At 39.3% G+C, this 18,011-nt stretch overlaps 1 protein-coding gene across 2 annotated transcripts in view; it reads right to left on the bottom strand.

Annotated features, from left to right (window-relative positions):
• The window catches only part of LOC119705455 (neural-cadherin-like), a 63,850-nt gene that overhangs the window by 22,745 nt on the left and 23,094 nt on the right, over positions 1 to 18,011 (bottom strand). For both annotated transcript variants that reach the window (XM_038147896.1, XM_038147895.1), the window contains exons 7-21: positions 15,961 to 16,103; positions 13,450 to 13,622; positions 12,269 to 12,437; positions 11,313 to 11,483; positions 10,613 to 10,785; positions 9,441 to 9,608; positions 8,997 to 9,246; positions 8,773 to 8,900; positions 7,740 to 7,926; positions 6,854 to 6,997; positions 5,466 to 5,749; positions 3,336 to 4,950; positions 2,197 to 2,290; positions 815 to 999; positions 370 to 599 (exon numbers count right to left, since the gene is read on the bottom strand). In XM_038147896.1, the coding sequence (XP_038003824.1) occupies positions 370 to 599; positions 815 to 999; positions 2,197 to 2,290; positions 3,336 to 4,950; positions 5,466 to 5,749; positions 6,854 to 6,997; positions 7,740 to 7,926; positions 8,773 to 8,900; positions 8,997 to 9,246; positions 9,441 to 9,608; positions 10,613 to 10,785; positions 11,313 to 11,483; positions 12,269 to 12,437; positions 13,450 to 13,622; positions 15,961 to 16,103 (4,114 nt within the window). The remainder of the gene's footprint in view (positions 1 to 369; positions 600 to 814; positions 1,000 to 2,196; positions 2,291 to 3,335; positions 4,951 to 5,465; positions 5,750 to 6,853; positions 6,998 to 7,739; positions 7,927 to 8,772; positions 8,901 to 8,996; positions 9,247 to 9,440; positions 9,609 to 10,612; positions 10,786 to 11,312; positions 11,484 to 12,268; positions 12,438 to 13,449; positions 13,623 to 15,960; positions 16,104 to 18,011) is intronic.

The raw sequence follows: 18,011 nt of genomic DNA, 5'->3' as shown, positions 1-18,011 counted from the left end.
CAGAATTTCTGTTAGGGTGACATCAAGTCTCCACTCTAAGTGTCCAAACACAAGCTGATGTGGGGATTTGGGGATGACATAATTTAACACTAACTGGAGAAAACAGTATCTACGCCATGGCACCATTACAGACCCATTTTTCTGCAGCTCTCCAGTGACTATTCATTGAACCAGAAGTTAGTACAACCACACCATACCAGTATGTATGGCACAAAAAAGAAGAGAGAAAGCTTGAATTAAACACTTGCTTTTGTCCTGAGTGAAGCAATAAACCCCTTCTCTGTAGATGCAGTGTAGTTTTCCACTAGGGTTTGGGATACACACCCTGCAAACTCAGTGTTTGGCCAAGTTCCACAGGTGAGAACCAACCTCAGTTTTGAATGCTGCCATCTCCGCATGCAGTTTCTCAGGTCTGTAATAGACCGAGCCATCATGGACTGCAAATCTCACATCTGTCTCTTTTCCATCCCTGCCCATCACACTGAAGACAATCACATCACTCAGTTTTGCAGGTAACAGCTTCGCAAGGAACTCCTTGAACTCGCCATGTCTTGTTTTGCCATGTTCATCTCTCCTTATGAACTCCTCTGCTGTGATGCCTGGTAAGGGGATTCAAAAATAGATAAATCTGAACACCTGGGAGCTCACAGGTTAATTTCTCAATTTATTTCTTATTTAACAATATGGAAACATACCAGAAGGTAGCCTACAGTTGATAAGCAAATCAAGTATTGATGTAATAATACCTACACCATGTAAACATTCAGTTAAGAGAAGCAGCTGATCTAAACTCTCACCAGCAAATAAAACCAACCTGAGAAACGCACAGTGGCTGAGTTTTGTATGGCTTCATTTTCCAGGTCTCTGACATGGATTTGTACTGTAGATATAACATCAGGACAAACTCCATCAGAAACTCTAACTCTTAAGTTGTATATTCCCTGAGGAGTGTTATCCATCATCAGCAAAGACCCAGTCCTCTGATTTAATCTGAAAGACCTAGACAGAAACCTTCAATTAGGAAACCTTAACAAATCAAAGTTGAGCATTCACTTTATTCATTAACACCATTCGGAAGGCCTTAAATGCTACTGTGAAGGTTATAGGGCCAAAACTTACGGGAATTAGCCAACAACCTCAGAAAGGCACCTCAGTCACCTTAACTGAGAAATGACAATCTGCAGATCTTATAAAGAGATGTTCCTGCTACTCAGCCTTTCCCAGATTGAACAAAAGCAATTTGAACTTGCAATTTGAATTTGTGCAGTTGAACCAAGTGGTTCAGCACAGTCACCATGGGCAAGCCTCGTAGGTCAGTAATAGGGAGTGACAAACCCAGACTGATCATTCCAGGTTGTCACATCTCCTACCTGGAACAGGGTGAGTCTGCATAAAATCTCTCACAGCATCTTAATTGGACACCTCAAAGGGCCAGTAATCAGCAATTATGGAAATATTCCATGACCATTATTATGGAACAGTGACCTCTTAGCATGGAAACAGGCCCAGGGGCTGCTGATGGACAGAAAGTCTTTAATTCTGGGCTACATAAAGCTTTTAAACTTTTAGTCATAGCACACACTGAAATTCACTTTCACATCCATTTTTTCCTTTTCAGACAGCATACAGTTATGCCATAAACCATCTCACTTTATGATATGAACAAATAATATCTAAGTAGGAATTAAGGGTCCAATTCAACATTTCAATTAACAGAAAAAAAAAAAACCCTCCACTAATCTGAGTCATGGTTTTCACATGCAATTGTAAATTTAGCCATCAAAGGAGAGCACCAAATTCTCTTCCACTTTTGATGAAATGACTCCCTTCTTTGCTTTGAAATTCAGGATTTGTATTCCATCGACCCTAACATCTGAAAGCTAGCATTAGGACTCTGTCTATTTTTAAATTGTAGCTTACAGAATGCACATTTTAAAGTAAATTAACTATGACATCTCACTAAAAATCAACATCATGGTGTGATCCTGCATTGTCTTGGAAAAAAATATTTAATGCAGTAATTTCTTAATACCTAGTAACCCAAGTGAAAAAGAAAAAGAGCATTCAAAAGGTACATCCCTTAATACACTCAATAACCCTGGCTTTATGCACATCCTGAACACAGAGAAATACATGGTGAGAAAATAATTACAGAAGCATAAATATTACTCATTTTGACAGAAATACAATCCTCACTTGAGCAGTTTTCCTTCAGAGAGAAATGTTTTATTGTCCCAGTCATCCTGATCTGGTGCAAACACTTCCCCAAGCACTGTTGTTGACCATTTTCCTGTTGAGATAAATTATAATAAATCTGCATTTAATTTTTGCCTTTCAGTGCACTTTATATTCTGTGACATTCATTACTGCATTTATTATTTTCAGACTCCTGCTCGATTTAGTGATGGTTATGATCCAAGATTCTTAAAACAATGCAAAGCCTGTCATATGATTTCTGCCAGTTCTGGCAATGTGAGCACACTGGAGATGCCACATGAAAGAAGAAAAGCTGGAAATAGCACAAAACAACACCACAATCATACATAAATACAACTCTCTAAAAAAACTCTCAGACGAAAGAAAAATTAAAAATCACCACATCAGGAGTTAATTCCAAATGTTTCATTGCTATTCTATCATTTTGAAGAGTACACAAAGTGGAACACAGCAAAAGAGGGAGAGCATCTTATGGGGTAGAGCTGGGAGAGAAGGACATGACTGGGAAACAGAAAAGGGCAGGAAGACACCAAGCTGGGCAAGGTCTTGGTGATTTTTCCAGGCCCTTGGGGACTGGCACAGAAGTGGAACATCCACTCAATTTTTCTAAAACAGCAAGAGGAGCAAATCTAGGGAAGACTTTTGAAATCCACAGTCCAGGGTCAGCAACATGGGAGATTTTTAAGGTTCAAATCTGGAGCTAAGCCAACCTGGATGCTTCATTCTCTTATCTCTACAGTATGATCTGGTCATATCTTTTTTGTGGTTAAGGCATACCGAACTCAGAAAATGTAACTACAAAATACCTTCTGTAGGTGAACATTCATTAATGGAAAATAGATTTTATGGGTTTATAGAAATACTGCTTTTTCTGCAAGTTCAAGATATATCTGTTTGCAGCTAACAGGTTTTTGGTAGATAATCTTTTACAGGCTAAGGTCTGAGTTTAACAAATATATTTCACTTACTCCACTTTACTTAGTTGTTTACACAACAGGAGCAAACCATTAAAGAAACAGATTAACAGACTGCAAGAAAGAAATGAAGTGTAAAACTCTGCTATTTCATGAATCTGATCTAATATCTAGAATCTGATGTAACATCCAGCTAGCACTTACCTTTGTAGCTGTACACATAGACCTCTTTGTGGCCGGCCTCATGGCAGTTGTCATTCTCATCACCAACTGTTATAGTCAGGGTGGTTGTGGAGCTCATAGCTGGAATCCCACTATCTGTTATAACTATTGGTAGGTGAAACACCTTCTGCTTTTCTCTGTCAAAGGACCTCAAAGCTGTTATTGTTGCTGTGTTATTTCTGTTGTCAGTAAGAGAAAAATCTGCAGAATTCTGATATTCTGGTGGCAATGAAAAGGTAAAGGGTGGCCCGTTTTCCTCAGTGTCCGGATCAAACGCATGAAGCAACTTTGAGGTATGGTTCATGTGCACTATCTCAGGCTTCAATGTATTTTCCCAAACTACAGGCATGTATGGTGATTCAAACCTTGGTCCATTGTCATTAATATCAAGCAAGTTAATTAAAACTGTAACACTTCCAGTGCGGGCAGGCGTCCCCTGATCTGCAGCTTGAACAATTAAAGCGTATTTCTGAATGGCTTCATGATCAAGTGCACTTGCCACAACCACGTGACCAAACTGGTCAACCACAAACTGCCTCAAAGGGTCTGAATCTGACTTTATAGAATAGATAATCTTCCCATTCAAATCAGAGTCCTTGTCTGTAGCCCTCACTGTGGTTACTGTAGTACCCACAGGCACATCTTCAAATACGGGGTTTGTCTGAATAAACTGAGAAAGGAAAGCTGGGCTGTGGTCATTTGAGTCTTCAACTTCAATCAGGCACACTGCAACACTAGAAAAATCCAGATCTTCCACAGTAACAGTAAGATTAAACTGTCTCTCACGGGCATTCTCAAAATCCAACTTTTTTTTCAGTCGAACAGTGCCACACTGCCATTCTTTGTCATTCTCAATATAAAACTTCTCATCTGGGTCTCCCCCGATGATACTGAACATTAAGTCTGCATTTTCCCCAACGTCTGCATCTGTAGCACACACCTGCAGGACTTCTGAGTCGATGGCACTGTTCTCAGGAATTGCAGCCTGCCACAGCTTCTTTGTGAACTTGGGAACGTTATCATTGACATCTGCAACCCAGACAGTGGCAGTGCCAGTTCCTGTTAGCCCTCCCCCATCTCTTGCTTCAACAGTAAGCAAGTAACTTTCAGTCCTCTCCCTGTCTAGCAGTCCCCCTGCCACGTGGATGGTCCCAGTACTGGGATTGATATTGAACATGTCAGTACCAAACTCGTTCTTCACGTTCTCTGTTATCCTGTACGTCAGAACAGCATTCACACCAACGTTTGGGTCATCACGATCCACTGCAGCCATTTCCATGACTAAGGTGTCTGCAGGAGAGTTTTCAAAGACATTCCCATTGCAGTCATCAGGCATGCACGTGAACGTGGGTGCATTGTCATTTATATCCCATACGTTGATGATCACATCAGCAAACCCTGTAAGTCCCCCTCCACCTTCATCAGTGGCCAACACAATGAATCTCCACAGGGCTCTCTCTTCCCGGTCCAGCCTCTTGTGGGAGTAAATGCTGCCTGTTTTCTCATCTATTGTGAAAATGTCACCTGCACCATACCCATGCAAGGAATATCTCAAATCTCCTCCATCAACACCACTATCAGGATCACTGGCCATAACCTACAATAGTTTTGAAAAAAAAACAAACATAGAAAGCATGAAATATGCAGTGATTGCATCACATCCTATATGCTCTCATCTAAAGGAGTTCAAGCAAAAGCATATGACATGGTAATAATGTGCATGCCAGGGAATAGCAAATCCAGGGACAATTCAGGGCAGACAAATATGCATTTTTAACTATGTTAACAATTTAAAAATTTTAGCACTAAAATAATGTTATATTCTTCATATTTATACAGGTAATTTAAATATTACATTCTGATAGCTACTTTAAATTGTCCATTATTTGCTTTTCAGGATTAACAAATGATCCATCCTGTTTATCCTACTTACTACCCCTGTAATTTATATTTTTTCCACAAAAGTCCACTTCTTCTCTTCAGTGTTAAAAAAATCTTAGTCAAAATAAACTTCATTAATATATATGTGCTGAGTTATTTTTAACATAATTGTACCAGCTAATCTGTGCTCTTTCACTGAAATATTATAGTCTGTGGAACTGCACACACTACCTGAAGAACGAAGACTGGCAACGAATCCAGTTCCTCAATTATACTTCCATAGTATTCATTGATAGAAAAAACTGGAGCCTCATCATTTTTATTCATGATGTTGATGATGACAACTGCATAATCCTCCCATTTCCCATCAGAGGCCAACAAGTGGATCTCGTACATTTTTGTTTCTTCATAGTCCAGTGGTTGGGCAATGACAACGGCTCCAGTTTCTGGATCTACATCCAGCACCCCTCCTGTGTTTCCAGCTGTGATCTGGTATCGTAGTTTAGCATTTGTTCCTGTCAATTACCAACAGTGTCAGAAAACACACATTTCTTGAAGTAAACTGATGGTGAGATGAAGTACAAATAACACAATAACTGATCAGTGGTATTATTTTTATTTTATCGCTTTTGTGATCTTTTAAAACACACAGCTATGTCAGATTACTTAGCAGCATTTTCAGTTCTGGTGTGTCCAACTGTAGTTTGTCTCTACAAAATATGTCTAATTCAATGAAGTAATAATGCTGTTTTAACTTTATTTAGAGGGCAGAAATGAAGTGCCATATATCCATCACATCAGGTCCCCTGTCTAACACTACAGAGCAGATTTACACACAGCCTAAGTCCCAAACAAAAAGTTCCTTGAGTAGGTAAATCCTTCTGCAGTACATCTTCACCACGTTTGCCTCAGCCTCCTACAGAGTGGGAGGAATCCAGTGCAGTCAGGATTTCCTTGCATTTCACAAACACACAGAGAACAGTCCTTGGGACTTGTGCAACAGTAAAACAAAGCAGTGTTTCAGCATACAGTGAAGCTGAATTAGCAGTGCTCCATGGTCAAAAGATGGAAGCACGTATGGATCCCTCTCTCTTTTATAGGCACTGGTTATGTACTTTTACATGATTAGTGGCTGAATTTCTGGCTGATTTGTGGATAAAACAGTGTAGCTAAAATCCATCATATGCATTTAGGAAGTCCAGATTCAAATAAAACAAAGAAACAAACAAACCAAACACAAACTATACTGTCCATCATAGAGAACGCAAATGAATCTCACTGAAATGAAGTCTGACTTATTCTAGTTAACCAGGACATTTTTAATTGCACCCACTTGTACGAAAATGAGCTGATCTATAAAAAATTTGTATCTGCGGGCACAGAAATTATCTCCTATCATCCCACATTAGTGCATGTCTCCTGAAATAAGAGATTGTGCCTCACAGCTCACAGTTACGAACTAATGCTCATGCCTGAGCAGTGCACACTTAAAGAAGTTTCAAAATCTGGAGACAGAAAGACATTTCCCTTTCTCACACTACCAAATATGCCTCGGAGTGCTGAGATCAATGAAACTGATTGATATTTTGGACAGAGCTGGGGGGGATTGCAGTGTTTACCTTCATCCTCATCGCTAGCACTGACTGTAAGGATGGTGGATCCCACATCCTGGTCCTCGTCCACGCTCACCTCGTAGACGCTCTGGGCGAAGACGGGCTGGTTGTCGTTCACGTCGCTGACGGACACGCGCACGTACGCTGTGTCTGCAGGGACAAGGAGCCACAGATTGAAACCCCAACTTCTGCCAGCTGCAATCCCTCCACCTGCCTGCCTGCACGTTCAATGCAGACAGATATGCAGACAATACAGAAACAAACCCTTGGGGTTGTGGACCGCCTGTATAGCACCATTGCTCAAAAGCACTTGGGTATCAAAGAAATGTCACATCCAATTTGTTTAAACACATTCTACATGAATAATTGAGTCATCGATGCCTAATACGGCAGTTGTACAGGGTTTAGTCATAATTTTTCGTCCTGAAGCCACAAAATTTTAACTTTTTATTTAAGCAGGGCGATCAGTTGAAAAAAGGCTTTTCTATCTTGCATATTCCTGCTTCATAATTACTTGTGACTGAATACTGTACATATGCAGTGCTTTGAGAAACATTTGCCCTGCCCAAAGATTTGCATCCTACAGATAATAGGCACATCTTTGCCAGCTAGAAAACACTCTCTAAACTCTAAATATGAAGGTCTATAGTTTTTTTTTTTTATTTCAGAACAAAAAACTTGCTTGATCATCATGTAAAGCTTCTCTTTCAGCTCTTACACAACTGTTGCACAGCTGAACAGTAAAAAAGCCACCATAAAACCAGAACAACAGACACTCTTCCACAAGATATGAAAAAAAAAGGAAATTACCATTTAATCTTGTCCTTCAGAGCTTCTGTTTTCAGACACAATCCAAGTAATATCACACTTACCACAGCCATCTGTGTCTTACCAGAGTTTGGCTTCCCATGCTTTCCAGGTCGAGCTGATTCAGAGCCATCCACTGACTTGACTTCCAGAAGGTAGGAGCTCTTCTCCTCTCTGTCAAACACTGAGGTGGTGTAAATGGAGCCTGTCTGGGGGTCCAAGCGAAAACAGGTGTAGTCTCTGCCACTGTCATGTAACAGGAAGTAAGTTATCTACAGGATTAAAAAGAAGTTGTTAATATATACTTTCCTTTTGTTGAATTGTTCACAAGTAGAATAGCACTTAAAGAGAGGAAGAACTGTCCCATGTCCGAGTACTTGATCAGGCCAAGGAAGCTGGGTAAAATTGCAGCTTCAGGAATCTAAAGCAAATTAACTTCCTTCACTGCTGGTCTGTAAAGGAAAATAATTTCTCTAATCAGCACCTGATTTCACTAGCACGTGTTTGAACAGTGCTTGTGCTGCAGCACTCAAACTCAGCTAAAGATCCCAAATATCCACAGGTGAGCTGCATTTGAACCTGCTCAGGATCACAGACCATGTTCTACCCTCTATTATCTGCATGGTTTTGTGACTTGACTTCAGTTTGCACTCTTCTTCTAAAGATGTATCTATTTTTGATTTGTTTGATCAGCAAGGAATACATCCTCTTTGGGTGTGAACTTCCCATATTTTGTAAGGATTCAGTTTGCAGTAATGCCAATGATTTCCAACTCACAGAAGCTTTTAACACAGCTTTTCTTCCCTTCACTTATTAAATCTCATTTTAGGTCTATGTAGAATTTTCCACACAAAGGAATTCTACAGCAAGAATTTCAACTAAGCTACAGGCTGTGTAAATATTTCCTCTTTGTTTTCTGCCTCACACCTACTAGTTATAGTTGCATTTTTCACCTGGCAACACAGAGGAGCATGTAATTATCTACTTTAATTCATTCTACATTTCCCTATTAGTCATCCCTTTTCTAGGCTGAAGATTTCCAGACTATTTAGCCATTGCTCCTCCAGAAGTTATTCCACAGCTTTCATCAGGGGAGTTGAAGGTGCCCACTTTCTTACCTCACCATGCTGACCAAGGTCGAGGTCGGTGGCAGACACCTGAGTGACAAATGTCCCCACATCAGCTCCCTCTGTTACTGAGGCTTCATAAATGGATGAAGTGAAGAATGGGACATTGTCATTGACATCTAGAAACCAAAAAGAACACGCGGAGAGAAAACTATAAAACTTTAAAGGGAAACAGTACAGGATTATACTGTGACATCACTGAGCAGCTCACACACCTGTGACATTAACATGGACCGTGGTGAACGCTGCCAGAGGAACGGCAGCCACGTTCTGTGCTCGCACCCGCAGCTGAAAGCTTTTTGTTGTTTCATAATCCAGGGGCTCAGCTACCAGGATTGATGCAGAGCCATCATGTCTGTTTGGAGTCAGGTAGAAACGCACTGGCATGTTGGTCTCTGGGACAAGCCCCTCTTCCAGGTTGTAAGTGACACGAGGATCTCCAAGGGGAGAAGTTGCTTTGATTGTCTGCACAGTTCAAAAAGCATGTGTAATCAACCCTTCTGCAAGTACAGCAACATTTCTAAAAGCTTTTGTGTTTTCATTCTCCCACATATTTAGCTACAAAACAGAAAACTCTTATAAAAGCTCACTATTTAAGCAAATGAACAATGTTCAGTTACTCTGCAGTGTGAGAGCTACAGACAGACAAACAACCTTACCAAAATTGAGGCGTCCCGTGTCACGTTCTCTGGAATAACAACTTCATAGCTGTCTTTTTCCCACTGTGGAGGCTGGTTTTTTGCACTGGTTACAGTTACAGCAAGTTCAACTTTACTGCTCCTGTTGCCTCCATCTGTAGCAATAATCTCTCGAATTATAGATGACTTCTGAACAGTAAAAAAGGTTTCACTACAGAAGGTTTTGAGCAGGTCTCCAAAATAAATTAATACATAAAATTAAAGGTACACTTAAAAATAACCTTCACAGAAGAAAAAGATCTGAAGATGAACTCAAAATATGAACTAGGTGTAAATTGGATGAAAAATCTATTTACTTTTCTTAAGAGGGTTGGAAGATTTTGCTATATGTCTCAGTAAACCTAAGCAAATGTCACACAAAATTTAAAACCAAACAGAACCAAAAAACCTGTGGAGGCCCTGAGTTCTTAAGCTTACCTATTAACAGTTCTTGTTATTAGGTTTGTAGGGTTCTTAGATTCATTAAAGAAAATACTTTAAAAGGATACACCTTCACCAAACTCTTGTGACAGTTATTTAGAAGTTCAATTTCACTATTAAAAGTATCTATTTAAAAACTGACATCTATAATAATAGTTCAATTTCAAAACAAATTACTTTAAAACCTGAAAATATTGAACTGCTTGTATTTAGAAATAGCTGAAACTGATCAATTTTAGATAACTACATGAATTATGCTTTCACCTTCCTGAGGGACAGCTATGCTTAATGCACCACAACTGGCATATATCAAGTTGGGAATCTGTACCAGGACCAATATTTCACCCTTGTTCCCATTCAGGTTTGTGTCCTGACTCATTGCCTGTAAACACAATGAAGTGCTACACCTGGGTTCTTGCTCCTCTGCTTCTGACCTCAGCCCTCCAGCCCTTGGAATCAGCGTGCCAGAGGCAGGGAAATGGGAAGAGCAAGTCTCAGAGGCAATGCTGTGGCTGCTGCTTCACAGCTGAAAGCAAGGCTTGCTCATATGCAATTCATAGTCCATGAACCCAGCAGCTAAAAGCCTGAGGGTCATGTTTAATTTAAATAGATGTATTGATCCTTTAACTTGAGGGGTAACCCAAACTCATGACCTCAGTCCCTCCTACGATATATTGAAATAGTCAGCTTAAAAAGGAAAGCAAGCACCTTACCTGAGATATGGGTTGGTTCACAAACACCCAGCCTGTGGTAGGATTAATCTGGAAATAATTTGGTTCATCACTTGCCATGGAATATGTAATGGCAGCATTTGAGCTGTAGTCATCATCACGGGCTGCAACACGCAGGAAGCTGGTCCCAACTCTGGTGTCCTCTCTAAGGAAATCTAATGGAAGGAAAACATATTTCAAATTAATCATTCATTTGCTAAACTACCGTGGACATTTTAGTAAGTCATAAAGAAATAACTGCCATACATTATTACTCTGGTATAATTTTCTCTTCCTTGGAACAGTGGCCACACACACAGAGTATTTTAAAGGGCTGCTGTCACTCCAGAGTTACAGATCATATCTGAACTTCATATTACCCCATTCATAACCTAGAATTCTTATTTCTTATAAGATACTTCTTTTAACTGTATTTTAACCCAGAGAATAATTGCTCTGTATGAATGACATGGCTATTGTTTCAAGGAACTTTCTCATAAGGCAGGCCTATAAGCCAATACATGTTACATAACACAAATTACAGTGAGTAACAGCTCTGCGATAAATAAGCAAAGTGCATCTCTGGATGCATGAAAATTTGTGACATGTTCTACTGCCAGGATAGGCAAAAACCCAAAAATCTGAGACATGGGGTACGCTCACACTCAGGGCACTGAAACTCTATCCAATGACTCTCAATTACATTCATAGCGGGTGTTTTCAAATCTGGGGTCATTGTCATTTTGGTCCAGGATGACAATATTGATCTGACATATTCCAATGAGTGGCTCCGCTGCCTGATCTGTTGCTGTCACAGTGATGGGATATTCCCTCTGCTTTTCTCGATCAAATACCTGAACAGTTGTCAGCACTCCTGAAAACAAATTAAATATCAAAGAATTAAAATTCGGTGCATCTGGCAATATTCTTCATGCAGATGTTTATTTTTCTGTCAATACATTGGGATAAAATGCAGTAGGTTAAGTACACCTATAACATCAGCTTCAGGTTCAAGGATCCAACCCTGAGACTGAACAATTGCAACAGCTGACATTGTACTGCTCAGACAGACTCAAACTTTAGTTACATTTGCATCCACACACAAGAGGAATTTGAACTAGAATGGAAGTGTAATTTAAGTTTAGAAAATTGAGGTAAGTACAAACTAAGAAAATTAGTTTCTCAAAAAATTATTTCTTTTGAAGAGCTGTAAGTACAGGGTAAAGGAATGTTTCATATCTTTTATCCTCCAGAAATTCAGTCTGAACTTAGTTTTGGCCATCTAAGATTTACTTCCTGTGCTGTCTGTAAGACTGCTGCCATTTGGATAAATCACTTACACACCATTAGCAATGTTGCAAGATAATGTACACTTAAAGTAGGTTTGTTTGTGTTTTTAAATCCAGTTACAAAAGCACACAAGTTACTTCACAAAGCAGAACTTCCATGTTTCAAGGAAAACAGTTTTAGTTCAGTACTGGAAATGTATGAAACTTAGTTTCATGAAGACTTTTTCACGCAGTTAGTACAGTTTATATTTGGTCCGCAGTCAAAACACTAAATGAAAAAGCATGAAGTCTGATTTTATCTAAGCCTTTTCTCCAACAGTGTCACAAGGTGGTTTCTCTATGCCATTATCAGCACTGACATTTGCTTTACCTGTGTCAGGGTGAATGCTAAATGCTGGTAGGACACCATCTCTGTGCATCAAGCCATATTTCACTATTCCATTGGCCCCTTCATCAGCATCAGTGGCTTCAACCTGCAGAACAACAGTCCCTGAAGGCTGATTTTCCAGGACAGAAGCATGTTCCCGATAATACTGGCACTAAGAGAGGGGAGGAAAGAAAGAAAAAAACAATTTAAAAAAGAGAAAAATCAAGGACTTCCCTTGCCATTTGATTTTAAGGTATAGTAGGGGGAAAAAAGAATTATTTAGTTACACTTGCATTGCCATGCTCTGCTGTTAAAGCTTTATCTTGCAATGATTAATTTAAATTTCCCTTGCTATTTTGTGATTACACAAACAACACAAAACATGAGGCCACTGAGCATCTCCAACTAATGCAAATATTTGGAGAAAAAGTTAAAGATGCTTCCAAATGCAGGTATTTTTCTATATTAGCATAGGTCTAATAAAAGAGGGCATACATTTGCCCAAACCACAGATTTGTTTTGATCAAAAAGGGATTTCTACACAAAGTAACTTTGTCAAGGAGAGGTTGCTGAAAATTTCTAAGACTGACATGATTAGTTGCTGACTTTTCAAAACACACAACATTGCTCATCAGCATCTGAGCCATCAGTACCACACCTGAGATTTTTAAACAGATCTTGAATGGGAATTAACATTCTGAAACTAAATTTAAGTTTTTTGGGTTTTTTTTCAGTACTTCACTATTTAAGCTAAAACACTCATTCTCTTTTTCATTAGTTCCAGACACAATCATCAAAGGAAGCCTATGTAATTTAGAGAGGTGTTCTGGAGTATTGTGGAACAAGCCCAATGCACAGACAGCTATCCCTGTGGATTCCTGCTCACATGGCATCTCCAGAAGTGTTTCACTTGGCCTCCCCCTCTGAAATGCCAGATGAGGTGTGACTCAGGGAGAGATGAGGTGTGACTCAGGGAACAGACAGGAGCTCACAGGAGCTGTTCTGCCACAAGAGCAGAACAAACCCTGAAAGCCTCAATGAGGGATGGAAAAGGAGGAGAAGACAGGACCCAGAGGGGAGCAGAGCACCTCCTGACCAGCTCATCTGCTGCACACCTGCAGTGCCAACAGTGCTAAAACAATTTTACACAGTCCAGTACAAACGCCAGAGGCTCATATATTTACCTTCTGAAAGACAGGTTTGTTATTGTTGACATCATCAATTTTCACAACAACCTGGGCAGTACTTGTGAGAGGATGGGGCCCTCCAGAGGCATTATCATCAGTAGCTGTGACATTCAGAACATATTCTGTCCCCTGCAGCTCAGGAAATGGACTTGCACGAAGTCTAACTAGCCCTGTAAAAACAACAGGTTGTAGGGTTTTGCTGCATTAACCCATTCCCATTATTCTTCTCACTAGCAAGCATGACAACAAAGCATTCTGGCTTTCCTGTTCACCAACAAAGCATAAGGCTGTGCTGTTTAATTTAACTACAGTGTTTTTACTGCAGTCCCACATTAAAACAAAATAAACACATCACAACAGGTTTGTCTGCAGGTTTGTCTACAGAGCAAACCGAGCCTACAGCCACAACTCAGCTGACCTGCACATAATGGCTTTCATCAATCTGCAGCTGCCATGGACAGCTCAGCTGAGACTCCTTCAAGTTTACCTTCCTGCAGCTCAGTCACAGCAGCACTGAGCTACAGAGGCACAGGCTGAGAAACCTCTGCTCTGCCTCTCAGAACTCCCCACAGGACACAGCCTGCTGGGTGGGACACAGAGGCACTGGCAGAAAGAGGTGCTACAAATGCAGAAGGGACCACAGCTGCCCGAGATCCTGCAGAGAGGAGCTGTCATTCTTTTGCTCCACCATCCATCACATCTGTTATTCATCAGGAATAATCACAATTGTCAACACAACAGAGTATTTTTACAGCATCAATGTCACTAAATTTGCTTGAAAAATGTATTGTTTTAGCTGCAGCACTTAGCTTTGACACTTCTCCACTGTACCTCCACATTTCTACAAGAGGGTACAGACTATTCCCCTGACATCATTCCTGAAAAGAAACTGCTGTAAGCCACTGTATAAACCTTTACTGGTTTATTCAGCAACAAAAGCCTAAAAGTGTTTTGGAAAAAAATGCTAATGTTCCTAAAGTTAAGTTTCAAATACTATAGAATTAATTGGCAAAAAAGTGTAAGTGTACCCATACATGATTTTCAATATTAAAACTGTGGAGCTAATCCCAAGAGATGCTATCAATCAAACGCTGAAATGCTTTGACCAAAAAAATCTGTTTCTCACAAAAAAAGATCTTCAGAAGTGTCATGTATATTAATGCTGTAGCTTTTAGATACTTTCAAAACCTTTGTTCCTCTTCAGGTGCCAAAGCATCTGTAGAAATTTAACTCTTGGAACCTGCAACTCTATTTTTAAGTCAGAAAGGAAGTAAAGGAGCTCACAGTAAACTCAGGGTCGTGATTCAATGCTTGCAAGTTACCTGCACACGGTATTTTTGGGAACCTTTCAGAACCTAACATTAATACTGCAAAAACCATGATTGTATTGAAACTAAAATTTCATGTTAAGTGAACTGTATGAAATAAAGTGAAGGAATAACTAAGGGCAGCTTGCTCCTTCCTATGTATTCAGTGCTTTTGCTTTGGAAAATCTAAGTTCAGATTTTGATGGCAGTTCAAAATACAAAGTAGTTAAACTGAAGTTAATTAAGTTACTTCAATCCTTCAATGGGATTTCAATTTGTTTGCCTGTTTCAATCTCAAAACATCCTCTTCTGTTTTTTCAAGCAATCAACAGCAAATAAATCCTATTAATTTAAAGGGATATGCCAACCTACTCAGGTGTTGGTGTTTGTGCACTTATTTTATTTACTTTTTTTTTTTCTAATGAGGACACCAATGTGGTGGGAATCTTTTTTCTCCTCATGTTTTGAAAATATGTGACTATTGAAAAGAATTTAAAAAGATGTAAAAATTGGCATTGCAGAACAAATGCCTTAAACTGTAAAGTATCCTCCACACATCTTTTTTTCTCATGCCTGCAGTATTCTTGGCTAAACAACATTAGTCATGTGAATTATTAAATTTAAATGAAAAATATACTTTGTTAGTTCAGATTTTATATACTTTTACCTTCACTGAAATAAAACAGTGGTAGTCTCATTCTACCTACAAACACATCATGTTGTGTCAGCACAACATAGATAAGTTCAGCCAAGAAATGTTTGCTGTCACCAGCATAAGCAGGACATTGACACAAGCATGGGGTGGGAAAAGCCTCATTTAAAATCCCAGATGTCCAGTTTCTTATATTAAATTCTATTCAGATACTTGTCTGACATTTTGGAATGTCACCCTGTTATCAATAATAACATTCTCTATTAAGTTACTGTCTTAAGCTACCTGTTATCTAAAATAATGCCCTCTATTAAGTTACTGACTGAAAGCAAACACTGAACAGGTAAGAGAGGTCAATTATACACAGATTTGAGGAAATTATACAATTTTTTATCATTAAAAGAGAGTTTATGCATTCTTTCCCTGCACTTTTTAATATTAACCTTCAAAGACAGCATATGCTATTCAGTTTATTCAGACCAAATTCAAGGTGCATCACAACAGAACCGACATTATGACCACAGCAGCAAAGAGCTAATACACAATTACCTTTCTTAGGGTCGATAACAAAGTTCCCTCTCTCATTCCCAGACAGAATATCATATGTCACACCATCTCCATCAGGATCAACAGCATTAACTGTGGCAATCAGTGTGTTTGGGCCTGCATCTTCAGAAACAAAGCTCCTGTAGCTGTTAAAAAACCCAGACAACAGCACATTCATGAATTTAACCAGGATATAATATATACAGAACTAGGCTTTACAACACCTACTAACTAGCTGTTCAAAGGGCACTGCAGGAATTTGTAATTTTCTAATACAATTATACTGATATGATGCTTTTTTGTTAAGCATCAGTGAAATTATAGCATTGATGATCTGTCCAGCCATCCACATCTTTCTGTTGTTACCCCCACATCTCCACTCCAAACTTCCAGCAGCACCACAGCCTTGAAGATGAGCTGTGCAACAAGACTTGTGCTAAATGCAGAAGAATTCACTTGGGTTTTTTTCATCTCAAAGAATGAGCTTCCTGATTCACAGACTCCAAGCTAACATTTGCTGAGTTAACGCAGTTCCCATCACAGCACTTTCTGACAGAAGCCCTCAAAAGACTTTCAGTGCAGTCCTTGCCCAGCAGGACTAAGATGAGAGTGAGATGTGGAGGATATGTGCATTATGTCAGTTTTACAAAAATCTCTGCTCAAGTCCAGACACATCACTGACATTGTAAGCTCCTAAGAGGCATTATCAGCCTAAGCTTAATGCTCTCTGGAGTAGAAAAGCCCCTGCTTTAGCAAAGTCCCAAATATTTATTATTTTATCTGACTGCATTGAGCAGTGGCAGACTAAGCACCCACCAGGCGTGTCCACAGGAGGTATCCCAGAGCTCAGCTCAATGAGTGACCTGCAGCTGGCTGTACCCACCAGAATACAGATGCACCACTGGGTTACAGTGCTGATGGACACACTGGCCAGATGCTCAGAATAGCAAAAAATTGAAAGGAAAAGAAAATGGATGCACAGAAAACCTTTTCCTTCGCTTTTGTTGTCGAGATATGAGTTTTTCCTATGAAACAGCTTCTTTTCTTCCTCCAATTTTATATGCAATGGAGGAAGAGAAGTAAATCATTCTGGTTTAACTGGTTTAACTGTCTTAACTGTGCATCTCAAAAGCAAATGAACAGTAATACTGATAATTTTTTACATGAAATACAGGGAGAGTGGAGTTCAGAAGAGATCTCTTAAAAAAGAGAAAGTGAAAACTGACAAGATGAAAGAGAGTGGTAGCCTTAAGCATTTCCTAACTGAGATAAAGAACAACTGTGATGAAAGAGCTCATGGCAAGGAATCATGAGCTTCTACTGGGCTGTAAATCTGTTTGAACAAAGGGCTAGAAGGACAACATCATCACCTAGATTTGTATTAGACTGCCACAGAGCACAACATGAACTGCAAACAGTCTCTCAACAGGCCCCAATTAACATGTGCTCACAATGATTCCATTTCATGGAAAATTTCAACTAAGTTCTGTCTGAAATTCACCTCTGGCTTCAGGATTTATTTCATAACAGGAAAGAGAAAGCAAAATCAAAGCCTAGTTAACCAAAATCTTGAGATAATTTGCATTCCAGGAGATTAATTCAATTCCAATGCCTATCTACACATACACACAACAGTAGTTTCCCTGCTATTGCACAGAGAGCAGAAAAGCTTCTTGTGAAGGTTTGATAATTTCAAATAACATTAATTTTAATCATATTCTTCAGTAAACTTTAAGTACAAGAACTGGCAGGGATTTTTTAAACTATGTTTCCTGTTTCCAATTTGTTAGAGATGTTTACAGCATCTTAAACAGTATCACTCTTCTAATTAAAATATTAGGAACAGATGCAGATAAATATTCAATATCTCTGAATAGTAAAAGAAATTAAATGAAGAAATAGGAAGAGAGAGAAACATAACCTGGTTTAGTGTTTGAAAATGTAAACAAATCCAATATTAAATTACAAAAGATCAAATTTTCCAAGCCATATCTCTTAAGCAATGTTTAGAAAAGAAAGAAAGGCACAAGATTTTGAAGCCAGAGGTTATCTGC

Source organism: Motacilla alba, chromosome 11 (assembly GCF_015832195.1).
Source record: "Motacilla alba alba isolate MOTALB_02 chromosome 11, Motacilla_alba_V1.0_pri, whole genome shotgun sequence".
Classification (NCBI taxonomy): Eukaryota; Metazoa; Chordata; class Aves; order Passeriformes; family Motacillidae; genus Motacilla; species Motacilla alba.
Note: the sequence above shows the minus strand (reverse complement) of the source record. Positions and strands in the feature narration are given on the sequence as shown.